General features: G+C 51.1%; 1 protein-coding gene across 2 annotated transcripts in view; it reads left to right on the forward strand.

Moving 5' to 3' along the window:
- Positions 1 to 1,689: 1,689 nt before the first annotated feature.
- The window catches only part of LOC108625033 (prolyl 4-hydroxylase subunit alpha-1), a 67,083-nt gene continuing 55,220 nt past the window's right edge, over positions 1,690 to 13,552 (forward strand). Inside the window, exon 1 of one of the 2 annotated variants that reach the window (XM_018024729.2) lies at positions 1,690 to 1,940. In XM_018024729.2, the coding sequence (XP_017880218.1) occupies positions 1,885 to 1,940 (56 nt within the window). In that variant the 5' untranslated portion in view covers positions 1,690 to 1,884. Of the gene's footprint in view, positions 1,941 to 5,895; positions 6,232 to 13,552 lie in introns of those variants that run through there. The other variant, XM_026813558.1, reaches the window with a different exon arrangement.

Genomic DNA, 13,552 nt, shown 5'->3' on the forward strand with positions numbered 1-13,552 from the left:
GCTTTCGATTCAAACGTCCCGTTCGCGTTCTCGTCGTTCCGAGCGAGTGACACCGTTTCGTACCATGGAAATGATCTTAGAACCGAACGTTTGGCCCGTCGAACACCGTGGTCTGTGTCCGGTTTAGCTCTCTTAAGTGAGAGAGCCCGACGAGAATTTCGCTCGGCGAGTCGGTGGGTCTATTTCATCCGCAATATCCTCATCGCGGCGGGCTTCCGGCGAGGGGAGAGGACCGGCGGCCACGACAAAGCTGGGGAACGACTTGCGGCGGAGTTTCGCGGCGAAACTTTAATTTCTTACGAGTTCGCGAAAGTCTTTCCACCTGCCGTGGGGGGAAATGCAGACGAAACGGAAAAGTTACCAAGCCCCGGTGCATGCATATAAACGCATTCTACGGCACCGTTTCGTTATTCGACGATCGTACCACCGTTCTTTATTCAAATTCGTGGTGAACCCTCCTCTCCTCAAGGTTGACTTTATGCGTTTATAAATATGAACAGAGAGGAAGGTAATCGGGGGAAGAATCGCCGATGCCAATTACCGGCAGCCTTTATCATTTTCTCAGCGACACGTTCGACGATCGTCCACGCTTTCACGCGTCTACCAACTCTGTATTAATAACAATAATTAGTTCCGGTTTTGCGTCGCGGAGACGGCCCGTCGCCGTTTAACGAGAGAAGAACCATCGTCGTCGCATCGGTTTCTTTTGTTCACCAGCGCCTGAGAACTTCTCACCGTTTCTTCTTGTTTCGCGGTTCGGCTCGTTTCGCGTGGACGGCTCATTTTCCTCGTAATCGTCCCGGTTTTTCCCGCCTCCGCCCACGATAGTTTGGTTTGCCTTTCCACCAGCGTAAACGTCTCCGTTACTGATTCGTTTCATTCGGCGAATGCGCCGCAGCGCCGTTCTCCGACCAGCTCTATTCCTGTCCCTTCTATTACCAAGCATTTGCACACTCGCGTCGAGATTCCCCGTCGTTGCATCAGCATAAAGTCCTCCCCTCTGCGGCCATCAAAAATTCTTCCGAGCTTCGATGCAGCCGCGCTCGTAACACCCTTTTTTCGTTCTCTTTTTTCCTCTCTCCTTTTAACACCTTTGCTCTCTTCTGGGTAAATGCGCGAACCCGTTCTACGTGCGAGGGTGAATTTTCGACAGTGAACAGTCCGGCCAGAGTCTCGTGGTTGATCGAGCGATCTTTTAAATCTGACGCGTCTCTCGGTATCGTCGATCGTCGGACGCGTTCGAGCTTCTCGAACGATAAGTAAGTTTCGCGAGACGAACCGTGGTTTCTTTAAACGGTTTTTGTTACCAACTTTCTTTAAAGCCCTCTCCTCCCCCGTTCGGTAAACTGTACCCAGCTTTTATCGAGTAGAATTTTTTACATGGAAATAGACGAGTTTCCACACCCCGAACGGCCGGAGGGGGCGAGCAAAGTCGACTCGGACCGTGAATTTAACGTAGACGATGCTTATTCTTGGTTTCAGGATGAGATTCGTGAGATTCACGCGTGTAAAGAAGCCAAAAACGATAGAAGCCGGTCGTACGAAGAGCTTTAAGAGCGCGTAGGAGGAACACCGACGAACGTCGTGGCGGTGGTGGTGGTGGTGGTGGTGGGGGTCGTGCGCGGACGTGCGGCAGGGAACGCGTGGCAACCTGGCAACGCGCTCACCCAGCATCCGCGTGAGGTCAGTCCGCTGTCGGATCTCGTGCGGTGTGGATCGTTCGTCGAGTCTAGTCGTGTTCAGTTCTTCTTCCGCGTGTTTCAGTGTCGCTGTTCAAAGTGCACGTTCAGTGGTCTTCCAGCATCGGAGGTGAACCGTTTCGTCTCGTGGTTTTCGTTCGTTTCGTCGTTGGACCGACGCTGGACTTTGCCGATCGAAACGTGGATGACTTTGTGCCAACGTGACAGGAGCATCTCACCAGTGAGTCAGCATCGTCTCAGGTATCGTGGCACGCTATTTTTACGTCCTCGGTTCGTTAAACTTTCGTCGTACGTTTCAATTTTGATCGAACGTGGAACGCCGCCGAGATAACCTCTGTGTCGCGTCGACGCTAGTCACTGTGTTCACGCGGTTCAATCGACTCGTTGCGTCGTAATACGTACGCGACGAGAGTTCCGGTGTTCTTTTAACCTAAATGCGGACGTAGCAGTCGCGTTTAATCGTAAGAAAGATTCAAACGAGGGCACCGAGTCACGATCGCCGACTCTAGTGTGTCAGACACGTTGTTTTCCGTTCCGTTTGTCGATCCCGGCCCCCTTCCCCCCACGAAGATCCGGCGGCGTGCGTTCTCTATATAAATACGAGCGATACGAACTCCGCAGAGATAAGATTTAAACCGAATCGTCGTCGGTGTATAAAATTCGTATCGTGGATATTCAAAGGGACGGTCGTGACGCAGTTCGCGGTAATCGTTGGAACGCTCGTAAAAATGGTTTCGTAAAGCAGCGGGTGTTTCGAAGAAGCGGTCTCGGGTCGGGAGTTCTGAGCTGGGAATCTTTGAAAGTAGAGTACGGTCCGAATTCGAAGAATTCATAAAGCTGGAATCAATTCCGAGACAAAGAAATCTGATATTCGCCCGGTTTCGACTGTATTTCATCAAAAGTTTGGAATTATTTCCTACCGTTGCACCGGATTACCCGGTGAAACTTTGATTTCAGCCAGTAACTTACGGTTCGAAACTCCGTAACCGCGTTACAGTAAAACTCCAGCTTTTCCCTCGTGTATCACTTTCGTCCCGCGATCTTCGTCCGAAAAATCGCACGTAGAGATCGATCGATCGGTCGGTCGGTGAAAATGGAAACGTGTTTGGGGAGTCGGAGAAGGGGGGACGTCGAAAATACGTGGGTCGCCCACGGGGTTCAAGGTCCACGTTTTAAGACGGTGCGGGGCTACGCGTATCGGCGTAAAAGGAAAAATCGAACGAGAGCGGGGAAGAGAACGCGTTCCCCTGTCGGACGTTGTAATCGGAGGGGAAACGGCGTGGGACGCGTCGTATGTCGTATCTCTCGTATGACGCGACGCAATTGCGACGCCGGCTGTCAGTCTGCCGTTTATTTAAGTCACACTTGGAGTTCCTCCTCCTCCGAATGAGAGAATTGAAAACAGTCCTTTTTCACGAGGACCGACGCGTCTTTTGGTCATTGCGCGAACGGCTGTTCCTTTCTGACGCGAATTTCGATAGGATATTTCTGTGAGTAATTCGTGTAGCGCGCGAGAGGGAAGCGAGCTTTCGTTCCCCAGTTTCGTAACTTGAAAAAACAATCGTAACGCAAACACGAATCGCGAAGAGAACCGAGCATGTGCCGGGAAGGGATGTTTCCAGAGCAAACGGTGGGAGCGGAAAAATAGAAGGGTCGGAATATGTATTAGGATCGTCGAGTAAGAAGAGTGTCAGAGACGTTTGTTAATCTTTGACCGTAGAAAATAGGACGCGGCGAGAAATTCGAGCGATCGAGTAGTAATCGAGAAATTTGATTGCCCTTAATTGGACAGAGGCGAGAATTCGCGAACGCCGAGACGACGGGGTCGTTAGCCGCTGGTAGGACAGCGGTTCCGATCGGCATCGGGGAACTCTCGCCGTCGCAGGTGGTAAAAAAACGTGTCGTTTCGCTAGGAGTATCGCGCGTTATCATTAATCCGTATGACGCTGGATCGAGGGGTAAAAATCCTGAAGGCCCTCCCATGTGTAAAGATTCGAGCGGTATCTAACGAAATTTACGACTCATAAATTCCCGGAGGATCGACGTAAAAACCGTGGTACGCCTTAATACAATGAACGAGGCGTACGGGCCGACGATAACGTTCCTACGACGTAACGTGGACCGCGAGATTCTGAAAACGGGACGTCGTACTACGCCCTTTGCTCTCCCTGGAGATTTATCTCCGAGGTCTCACAGAGACTACTCGTCCGATTCGTTGTCGTCGCGTTGTGTTCGGTTTAGCTGTCGCATCGTCAAATTCGTCGAAAAGAATCTCGAACGAACGAACGAATCTCGCGACCAGGAGAGTTTCCGTGGCTGTTTGAAGAATTACGCGAACGGATGCAAGTTTCATTTGCCCAGGCGATTTGAATTAGATCCGTTTCTTTGTTATTTTTAATATCGTTACTCCGGAAGAAATTTCCCGAAGGGTTTCACGAGCGGGGCGCATGAATTCCGAGATGGGATCGGGTCTATCTATCATTCCTGCATTTATCTTTGTCCCTGTAACTTGGTCTTCCGAGACTATTGCTCCGCGGAGACCGCGCCGCTACGACCAACAGTTGCTTGCCTTAGATTATTCTTCTGTATGCATTATGCCAGGCCGCTGTTCGTCACCGAGACACTCGACCTATACACTCAAGCGTTCTTCCAATATCCCTCGCTAAACATCGTCTCAACTTTTACAATCACGTCCGAAGACGTCTACGCTGCCGCGTAGGAACGCATCGAAAATCGGTAGACACGCTCGTAGAGACCTTCGACGTGAACGCGATTCGAAATTATAGTTTTGCGTCGCGACGTTCGTCGTGAAATAATTACCACGGGCAAGTCATACCCGCTCGAACGACTCGAGAAGTTCGTTTCTTTCTTTACGGTCGCTTCCGGTTCAAAGCCATATGGCCGAGACGCGGCACCCTCCGTCTAGGCCAGAGTTTCGAACGTCGTGAGAAACGCAGAAAATTCCTGGCTTCGTTCCTCATAATCGTAAACACGGCCGGTTGGAAGAGCAAACTCGCACCGTAGCGTCGATCCTGATAACGCGTTTAAGCTCGGTTTAATCCGGATTCCTATTCCTTTCGCTGGTTATTAAACCCGGATTCCCTACTTGGAATTCTCAAAGCGGCTTCCGCGATCTTCCCAAATCGTACGACGATCGATGCTATAAAAAACGAATCGGACCGGGCGGTGGTTCCTACTGTGTCGATTTTTAACGGGGAACAATGATCGCGTCTACCGCTTCCCAGTGGCCATGGTTGGAAAAAAAAAGGAGGAGAGTGGCAACGGTTTATTTCCGGGGAGTAACTGGAACAGTAGGTACGCCGTGTATGCGAGCGACGTTTATTAATTCAATGAAACGTTGATCGAACGTGTCACCGTCCCTGGGACTCGAAATTGTAACGATCGTCGAGGTGTACGATTCCAGCGAGCGATTTATCAGGACAATAGTTCGTCGCGTCGATGGAACGACGTCCCGTCGTTCGTTCGTTCGTTCGTTCTTTTTTTCAAAAATTTATCGCACCGTTCTTTCGTCCAAGATCGACGTCGATCCATCGTTTTTTTCCAATCGCTCGGTTAATGTTCGCGATAAATAGTCCGACGATGCCGTTTCGTTTGGTCGTGCGTCAGAAACAGTTTTCGTGTCGCGAATCGACGATACCTGAAAAGGTCGCAACGAGACTGAATCAGTGAATTGGTAGCGGGCGTGGAATCATCGACGCGTGCCGTCCTAATTAACGAAGAGCGTCGTGAACACGAATTCGTTGATAATAACGAGAGAGGCCGGGTCTGGCACCCTTCGGTTTTCACTTTCATGGGCGTCGTTAAGAGTCGAGTTGAAACGAACTCGAGGAGCAAAGGTCGTAGGTGTTTGCTCGGTGGAACCCTTTTCGCCGTGGGACGTCGTCGTTTCGAAATTACCGCGAGCGAGACACACCGCTCGTTCGACGCGGGCAGTTTTCTTTTATGTTAAACCCAGTGATACGGGCGGAAACGAGCCACTGAACTCTGCCACTTTGCTCCCTCGTCCTCCTCGCTCACCCCCGTTTTATTTCGACCCCTTCGCGTGTTTTACGCGACCCTCGCTGTTTCACCTTTCCTCCTATTACGATCCCGTTCGATTCGTGCGAGATTCCACAGCAGCCGGTTTACGTTTTAATCGTTCGAATCGAGAATCGACGGTGCGCTCTATGCGCAGTAATTGACAGATCGACGGCGATCGTTCTTACGAAAGACGGAAACGGAGGGCAGAAGCACCGGGTCAAAGGAAAGGTGCCGGAAACGGAGACGGTCTATTTGAATTCCGTTTCGGAGGTTCGTTTTAACGAGAGTGCCTTTATTTCGCTCTCGACGAAATTCACGGACACCTTCCGGGCACGGAGAGAGAAAGAGAGAGAGAGTGCACCTAAGAAGGGGAATCAAGGGCGACACGGGCGCGACGTGGTCCCGACGATTGCCTGTTGGACGAACGACGACGACGACGACGACTTGGCAGCCACTTCACCCCCGGTGGGACGAGGGTTCAAAAGAAAAGGTGAGGACCGCGTCGGGGGTGTACGCGAGGGGAAACTGTGCGATTGTGGAACGGTGAGAAAAACGGGTCATAGGGAAAATGGTGAGAGACGTTCTTTTAAAAGAGCGCAAGTGATAAAAGACGGGCAATTACGTCTAGTAGAACTGGAGATGCGGCGGCGCTTAGAAATTGATCGCTGGAATCGTTGCCGGACTGCGGATATTTATTATCTGGAAGCCCCGCGCGCGCGTGTACGTCACGGGATCGCGAGCGTACGATTAAACAGATTATTGAGCTCGCGCGTAACGTTCGATGGAACGCTCGTCAGGTTTTTTGAAATATCATGATTCCTGGTGGAATGTAAATTTCCGAGGTATCGGAATAAATATTGGAACGGTCGTTTCATTGAATCACGCATACACAGCCGGATTGAGTTGTTCCAATAATTAATCTGCCCGGCTCTCGCGTATTTTAATTAACTCGCGAATTCCGAAACAATAAGTAATTACAGGAAAAATCAGTCTGCATACGGTGATTCCTCTATGGAAATGAACGGTTAATCGAGTAAATTTACAATGGTCGCGGTGTAACGTCGCGCGCGAACCTTTCCGCTGTTTGTCGTTGGTACCGCGAGCTTTTCGCGTCTCGAACCCGTCTTCCGGGGCGCGCGACACAGCGAAAAGAAATCGGTCGACGCTGTCGATCGGCCGGGGATTTCGTTTTGTCTCGCGGAAAAGTCAATTATCGGTGGCCGACGCGGGTCGCCATTTAGAAGCGAACGCTGCTGGCCGATTCGATTTCGGTTCCTCGTCCCGCTCTCACCTGGCCGACGAGCATTTAAACCAGAGGATTAAGCGACTCTCTCTCTCTCTCTCTCGCTTCGTTCTTCTTCGCTCGAGGAGCGTTCCTGCGGACGAACAGACCGTTGCGCGAAAACCTGATTCAACGGGGCTTTGTGCCCGTAAAACACCCTCGCCTCCCGCGCAGTCCTCCCCTCGGGCCGATACAGCCATTGTTTCGCGGAAACACGCCAGGGTTAGTAACGCGGGCTCCTCTTTACCACCCCCGGGTTTTCACTTTTAGCTGCTCACCACGTTCGCCGCGAAACGAAAGTTGCGAACCCTCGAACACGCGTCGTAGAAGATCCAATCCCCGGTGAACGTGTTCGAGCGACGGAAGGTTCAAGTTGGTGGAGAATCGGAATCAGTGACCGACGCGCGGGGGATGATCGTTGATCGCGCAGTTTAGACTCGTTTACCGGATGCATAATCAGGGGGAAACGCGTGTTCCGACACGGGTAGCTCTCGTTAAGTTTTCTCATTAAAATTTGGCCGAGAGCTGCGCGAAGCTAATGTCTAACGATCGAAGGGGCTCGCGTAGGAGACGAGCGTAAAAGGGATTTTCGGTGGCTCAGGCTTGTGTGTGTGTGATCAAGAATTCCGACCCCGTCCCTGTCCGAAATTAAAGCCCGGCCGACCGTGCCGACCGTGCCGATCGGAATTATAGACGACGAGTCCTTTATCAATTTTCTTATACTTGAACGCGGGACGAGGTCATACGGACTTTTCCGCGAACCATCGAATCCACCGTCTCTCGAAACTGTTTTAATCTACGAAACGGAGAACGCGAGTAGTGGTAGGAAATTTGGTCTGTCGGTTCTTTTTAAAATCACGGGCTCCTTGGAGCGTTGACAAACCCGGGAGACGAACAAACGGGCAGAGTAGTCTCGTGCTCGTGAATTTTCAATCCCATTGTGCAGCTGCCCAGTCGTTTAAATTGGCTCGCTCGCTCTTTGATGTAAATTTGACGCCGGTTGAAACGGAATACGCTCGTACAATTGCATTTCTAACCGCGGCCGTCGCGTCCCTCTTAATTGTTTCAAGACGTTTTCGAGAATCCCCGCAGTTCCAGTTTGAAATTAACACGAACCCGCACGGTTCCACTGCGTCCTTTAAATTTTCGCACGTAATTATCGTCGGTGTTTACGCGAGTGCGTACAATTGGTCGGCAGGCATCGAATTCGCGCGAGTCACGTCGAGGTCTTAATATTTCAGACGAAACGTCCGGGACTGAAGATCCGGAACAGCTAGCTTTTAAACATTAAATTTCAACAGAGCGTAGGCATTCCGGCCGCGAACCAGCAGGCAAGATTTCCACGAGAAAGTCGCGTCCATCTCACAGAGAACGTAGTTTTGAGCAACTTCCCGGCCACCATTCACGCATTCCCTCTCACTCACGGTTTTTAATCGTCGCGTGCCGTCCACGAAAGCATCTCTCGAATAACCGCGAACGTTTGACGAACACAAATCCGTCGAGTCTATTAATTAGCTCGGCTCCGTCTTCGACTCCTTGTCTCGGAGCAATATCTAAATGGGCGAACGGCTAGTCGGTACGGTAATCCATTAGCCTGATCGGTTGTTACGTCTGGACGCGCGGGAGACGCCGCCGCCGAGGATCGCGACGCACGTGGCGTCTTCGGCCTCCTGGAGACCTCCCTCGAGGTCGAACGAGGGCAAAGAGAAACGTGAAATTCGATCTTCGAATCGCATCCTAAGCTCCCGTCGTCTTGCCTTTTGCCTTTTTTTTTCGGCAGACGCGAGTCCAGGCATCGATCGTTACGAGCTTCTCTCTTTTGCCGATCCGTTTCTCTGATTGCACGCTGAATCTTACTCGCTCCTAGAACGGGATTCCGGCCGCGTAAAATCGATGATCATGGAAATATGTGTAAAGTTCTGGGCGCAATAACAAGAACGGGGGAACGTGTGGACACCACGAGGACTGAATTTTAACGTTTATCCTCGGAATAAAAAATTGAAATTCACCCGGCGGCCGACTACTGAAGACGTACAAAGTTTTTCAATAAGAGGAGCCGAGGGAAGCGGATCGAACGAACGTCGTTCGCAGCGCGACGCAGAACAGATATTATCGCGCGACGTCTTCGTGATTCACGCGTCACGGAGGCTCGTCGAACGATATTTTTATTCGCGCAGCAGACGTACGTTTCGTTGGCGGAACGGTCGTTTCCGTCGGTTCACCGGTGCGAGAAAGCGAGTGAAAAACGAGTGAAAAGGTTCAAAAAGCAGAAGGAACACGTCAGTCGGTCGAACGGTCATCGATTTTCATTCGGGCTAGGATAACCCACTGGCGACGCTCGAAACGCATCGCGAAAAACACGACCGTTTCCCGCGTTACCTAACGCCCGATACACCGCGTCCGTGAACACCGATATTCAAAAGAGATACTGTCCACGCGTACACGCGACCCACCGACACCAGGTGCATCTTTATGAGTTCGCTCGAATCCCCCTGCTCGTTCGACGCGTTCGGGAAAAAAAAAATCTCTGTCTACGATCGCATCGAGGTCAATATTTATCAGGGTTTCATTTCGAGCATGGATCCCTCTCGCCTTCTTCGTCGTGGCTCCCGGCTATTTGTCACACCATCTGGCCCCTCGATTTCGGATAATGTCGAATGTTTGCGGCCGTTTCCGAACCGTTCCACCATTTTTTCCTCCCCGGGGAATTCGTGCCTCTCTCCCGGTGTTGGTTTCTCGGCAAGGGATTTCTATTTCTGGTCCAACAGCATTTTTCCGCTGGCCCCGACTGTTGTTCACGTCAGGCAAATTCGAGTCGTCCTTCGGCACGAACGGACTTGGAAAGGTCGACGAACGCGTTGCTTGGCGCGCAGCGGTCTAATGATAAAACTGAGGCAGATCGAATTAACGTGCGATGGAGCTTAATTGGATTACGTCGCGTTGTGGAAAGCTAATTCGGCGGACGCAGTCGGAATTATGCGAATAAATGATTTTCATCGAATCTGCGCATGTAAGTAATTGCAATTCAATTATGGAAAATTTATTTTCCTCGTTCCATCAGCGTCGCTTTACTACCGACGATTCGATATTTGTATCCACGGCTCTGATATTTCTCCGCGAGACTCAGGAGCCGTCGATTCGATCGTGAACACGTTTTCGTTTTATAAACGTTCGCCTTATCCAACGAACCGTCGGCGCGGCGTATCGGCGCATCGGCCGACGAATCGTTAAAACGTTCGTTATCTCTCGCGTGGCACGCGCGCCGAAAAAAGGGCGAGACTCATTGGCCGCGGCGTCGACGGAGTCGTTCGGGACGTGCAATAAATTCGAATTATCAGCTACGAAAAGAAGCTTTTCCACCGTCCCAAAGCTTCTGATTCATCGTCGTTCCGTTTCTTGCCTCCGACCAGAGAAGTCGATCGCGTTTCCATGGCCCGGAAGTGGCCCACGAAAATTCGTTCAACCCTCCGCTCTTTCTCGTCCGTTCTCCAACGCGAACGATAGAAATTTTCGACACCGCGAGAATTTTAAACCTTTCGTTTCTCCCTCGTCGGCACGACGACGGCAGTCTTGGAATCGTGAAACCCGGATCGTCTGTCGCGTAAAAACGAAACGAGCCCGTCTAATCATATTCGTACGAATTATTTTATCGTCGCTCCTCTTTCGAACGTTCGACGGACAATGAGGAGCGATCGCTCTCGATCGGTTCGATCGGTTCGATCGAAAAATGCGGCGCCCGGCTCGGCCCGCGTTTGTTCCCGTTGGTTAGTAAGTAAAACGAAAAAAAAAAAGAGAAATCGAAATAAAGTCGGCTGATTCGTTGGTCGGGAGCCACGCGGCGGCCGTTAAAGCGACGGTTTTCGCGCGTGCACGATGCATCACCGGCCGTGAACGTGTCCGGCGTCTCGTACATCAGGCGAGACAGCGGGGGTGAATTCAGCCGGACGGTAAATAGAACGATAAACAAAAATAAGAACGACGCGCTTAATTTTACTGCCTCCAATTTATTCCGACGACTTTCATCTCTTCCCGTTTTCTTTTTTCGCCGCCCGATTTTAATGCCACGCGCACGATTCGTTCTCTGTTGTCACCGTTTCCTCCGCGCTGGAATCCACTGCTTCCAGTTGTCCGCGCTTCCGCACCGCGTACGAACAAATGTTTTATACGCGATTGGTAGCCAAGAACGATTGACGCGAACCTTAGAGTCGTCGAAAGAACGCCGTGGGTCCTCGCGAGAGATTCCTCAAAAGTAAATAATGATAAAACTCGGGAGATGGAGCGAGAAGCCGGAGAACAAAGGGGGATGAAAAACGCGAGTCAACGACGGGAGGGGGTGGAGGAGGAAGAGAGACAAAGAAAGGTAGCTCGCGGAAGGTAATCCGTGAAAAATTCCATTGGAATTTTTGCCCGCATCGGCACTCGAATTAAAATCGTATAATTCATCGCGCGTTGAAACGTGGCCAACAGCCACGATAACAGGTAACGAACGCGCGTTTAAAAAAAGGGAAGGACAAAAAAGCACAGGAGGGAGGGACGAAAGCGTCGCCGCTTTATTCCACGCGTAAGCATTTAATCACACTTCCGGGTGGCGGCCGTGTATTTCCCGGCTCGTGCGTCAGGAGCCACCCTTTTTCTACGTTTGCAGCGTCAGGTACACGCGTGTACACGTGCCGTCGCGTTGAATATGCGACGAGCTCCCCCCCTCGATCCTTTACGCACTTTTTAGCCACGCTGTTTCCCCCGGCATCGGTCGACTCCCGCGGGACACCATCTCTTTCGAACGAACCGGACCACGTTATATTAGCCGTGTAATTTGTAGGAAGATGAGACGACGGTATTCGACGACGCGATCGGGTCTGCCAAGCCCGTGAACAACGTTCAACTCGTTCGGATCCGGAGATCCCCCGAAGAAAGGGGGTGGTCGGGACACGAAAAGCTGAAAGTAATCCTAGGAACGCAGATCCTTTCTCCCTGGGAAGCTGCATTCCTCGCACGTTGTTTCGCTAATTGTGCCTCGCCTTTGTTTCTTCCATATTTCTACCACGGGGGTGGAATTTTTCTCCTTTCCTTCCGTGTCCCCCTTCTTTTTTTTTTTTTTTTCCTCTGCCGCCGTCTTCCTTTGGTTTCTCGCCGACGTTCCTTGCTTTGTCTACGCGCGAAATTGGGGACGTTTCCCGCGAAATTAAAGTGGCCTGCCACACGCTACCCCCCTTGGTCTCCCCCGACGGAGATTTATGACGAGCAGGAGGACGCGCGGCTAGTTTTTCTCCTCTTTTTATCTCGTCCAGTGTTTCAACGAAACGGGCCCGACGCGCGCTCGTTCGAGGATCAAACTCTCCAGAGTACGTGTTATTTTTTTCCGTCGGAAATATTTTTTTAAAACTTGCCGCTCCTCGTCACGTTTCACCGTCGCTTTTACAAGTTTCACGATTCACTAAATCCACTTCTACTTTTCCGATCTCTGTTTCAACTCGTCGTCTCTCTCTTTTTATACTAACCGGCGTGCGGGTTACGCGTCTCCGGCGCGGCGTCCGAGGACGAATTCAAAGAGCGCGACACGTATTTCGCGACGTATCGAGACGCGACGCGAAATTAATTGATTAACTACGGAGTCGCACGGAAAGAAGGCCGAGCCAAGTATTAAACCAATTTCCATGAACGTGGCCAGAGCAATTTCCGGGAAATTCCCTTTGGAACTCGGCGGCTTTCTTAAGTCGGTCGTTTTCACGAGACTGGCAAATTTCGTTTCCCGTTTCGACCGACGTTCCTTTTCCGCCCGCTCGCGGTCTTTCTCATCTCTGCCATTTTCGATTCAAAGTCGTCAGAGTCCGCTCAGAATTTCATTTTCAAAACGTAGTAGTCTCGTGGGAAGAGACATTAAATACGATGATAAACGCGGAGCTGTACGGCTGGAAAGTACAACCGTGTCCACCACCTTCGATCATCTTTATACCTCTTATCTCCGGCGACATAAAAAGCTGTGAAATATGGGAGAGTGTCGGAACAGCTATCAGAAAAATGCAACGCGAAGAATCGTCCCCTATCAAAGAGACGTAGCACCGCTACCGGCGAACGACCGTAAACGAGGGCCTTGAACTTCTTGATATAATTTTAAAGGAAGCTCTTCCTCTCGTAAATAGTAGTCCAGGCGAAACTGTTAGACGAACCGAGGGGTGGAACGGGCGGCGGGGGTCGCTCTTTTGACGTCGGCGCGTCTCAAAGACGCGGAACCGAGCAGGTTAACCGGTGGAATTCGAGGATAAAGAGCACAGAGGGATTACTCGGTCGTAATTTGTTGCTTTGCGTCCTTCTTCGCGGCAATTCGGCTTCGAATTAGCGAAAATCCTTCGACAAAAGAAGAAACGCGCGTTTCCGGTAGCTCAGAAGGGAAAAGCTTTCCACGCGAAATCGAATGAAGCCGAGAGCGCAGATTTTTATTTCCTCCCCTCCTTCGGCCGGTCCCTCGACAAACACGATCGTCTTCGGCTACCACTTTCGTCCGAAACGTTTCTTCCAACAAGAATCCTTC

Source organism: Ceratina calcarata, unplaced genomic scaffold (assembly GCF_001652005.2).
Source record: "Ceratina calcarata isolate Rehan_Ccalc_2016 unplaced genomic scaffold, ASM165200v1 scaffold337.2, whole genome shotgun sequence".
Lineage (NCBI taxonomy): Eukaryota > Metazoa > Arthropoda > Insecta > Hymenoptera > Apidae > Ceratina > Ceratina calcarata.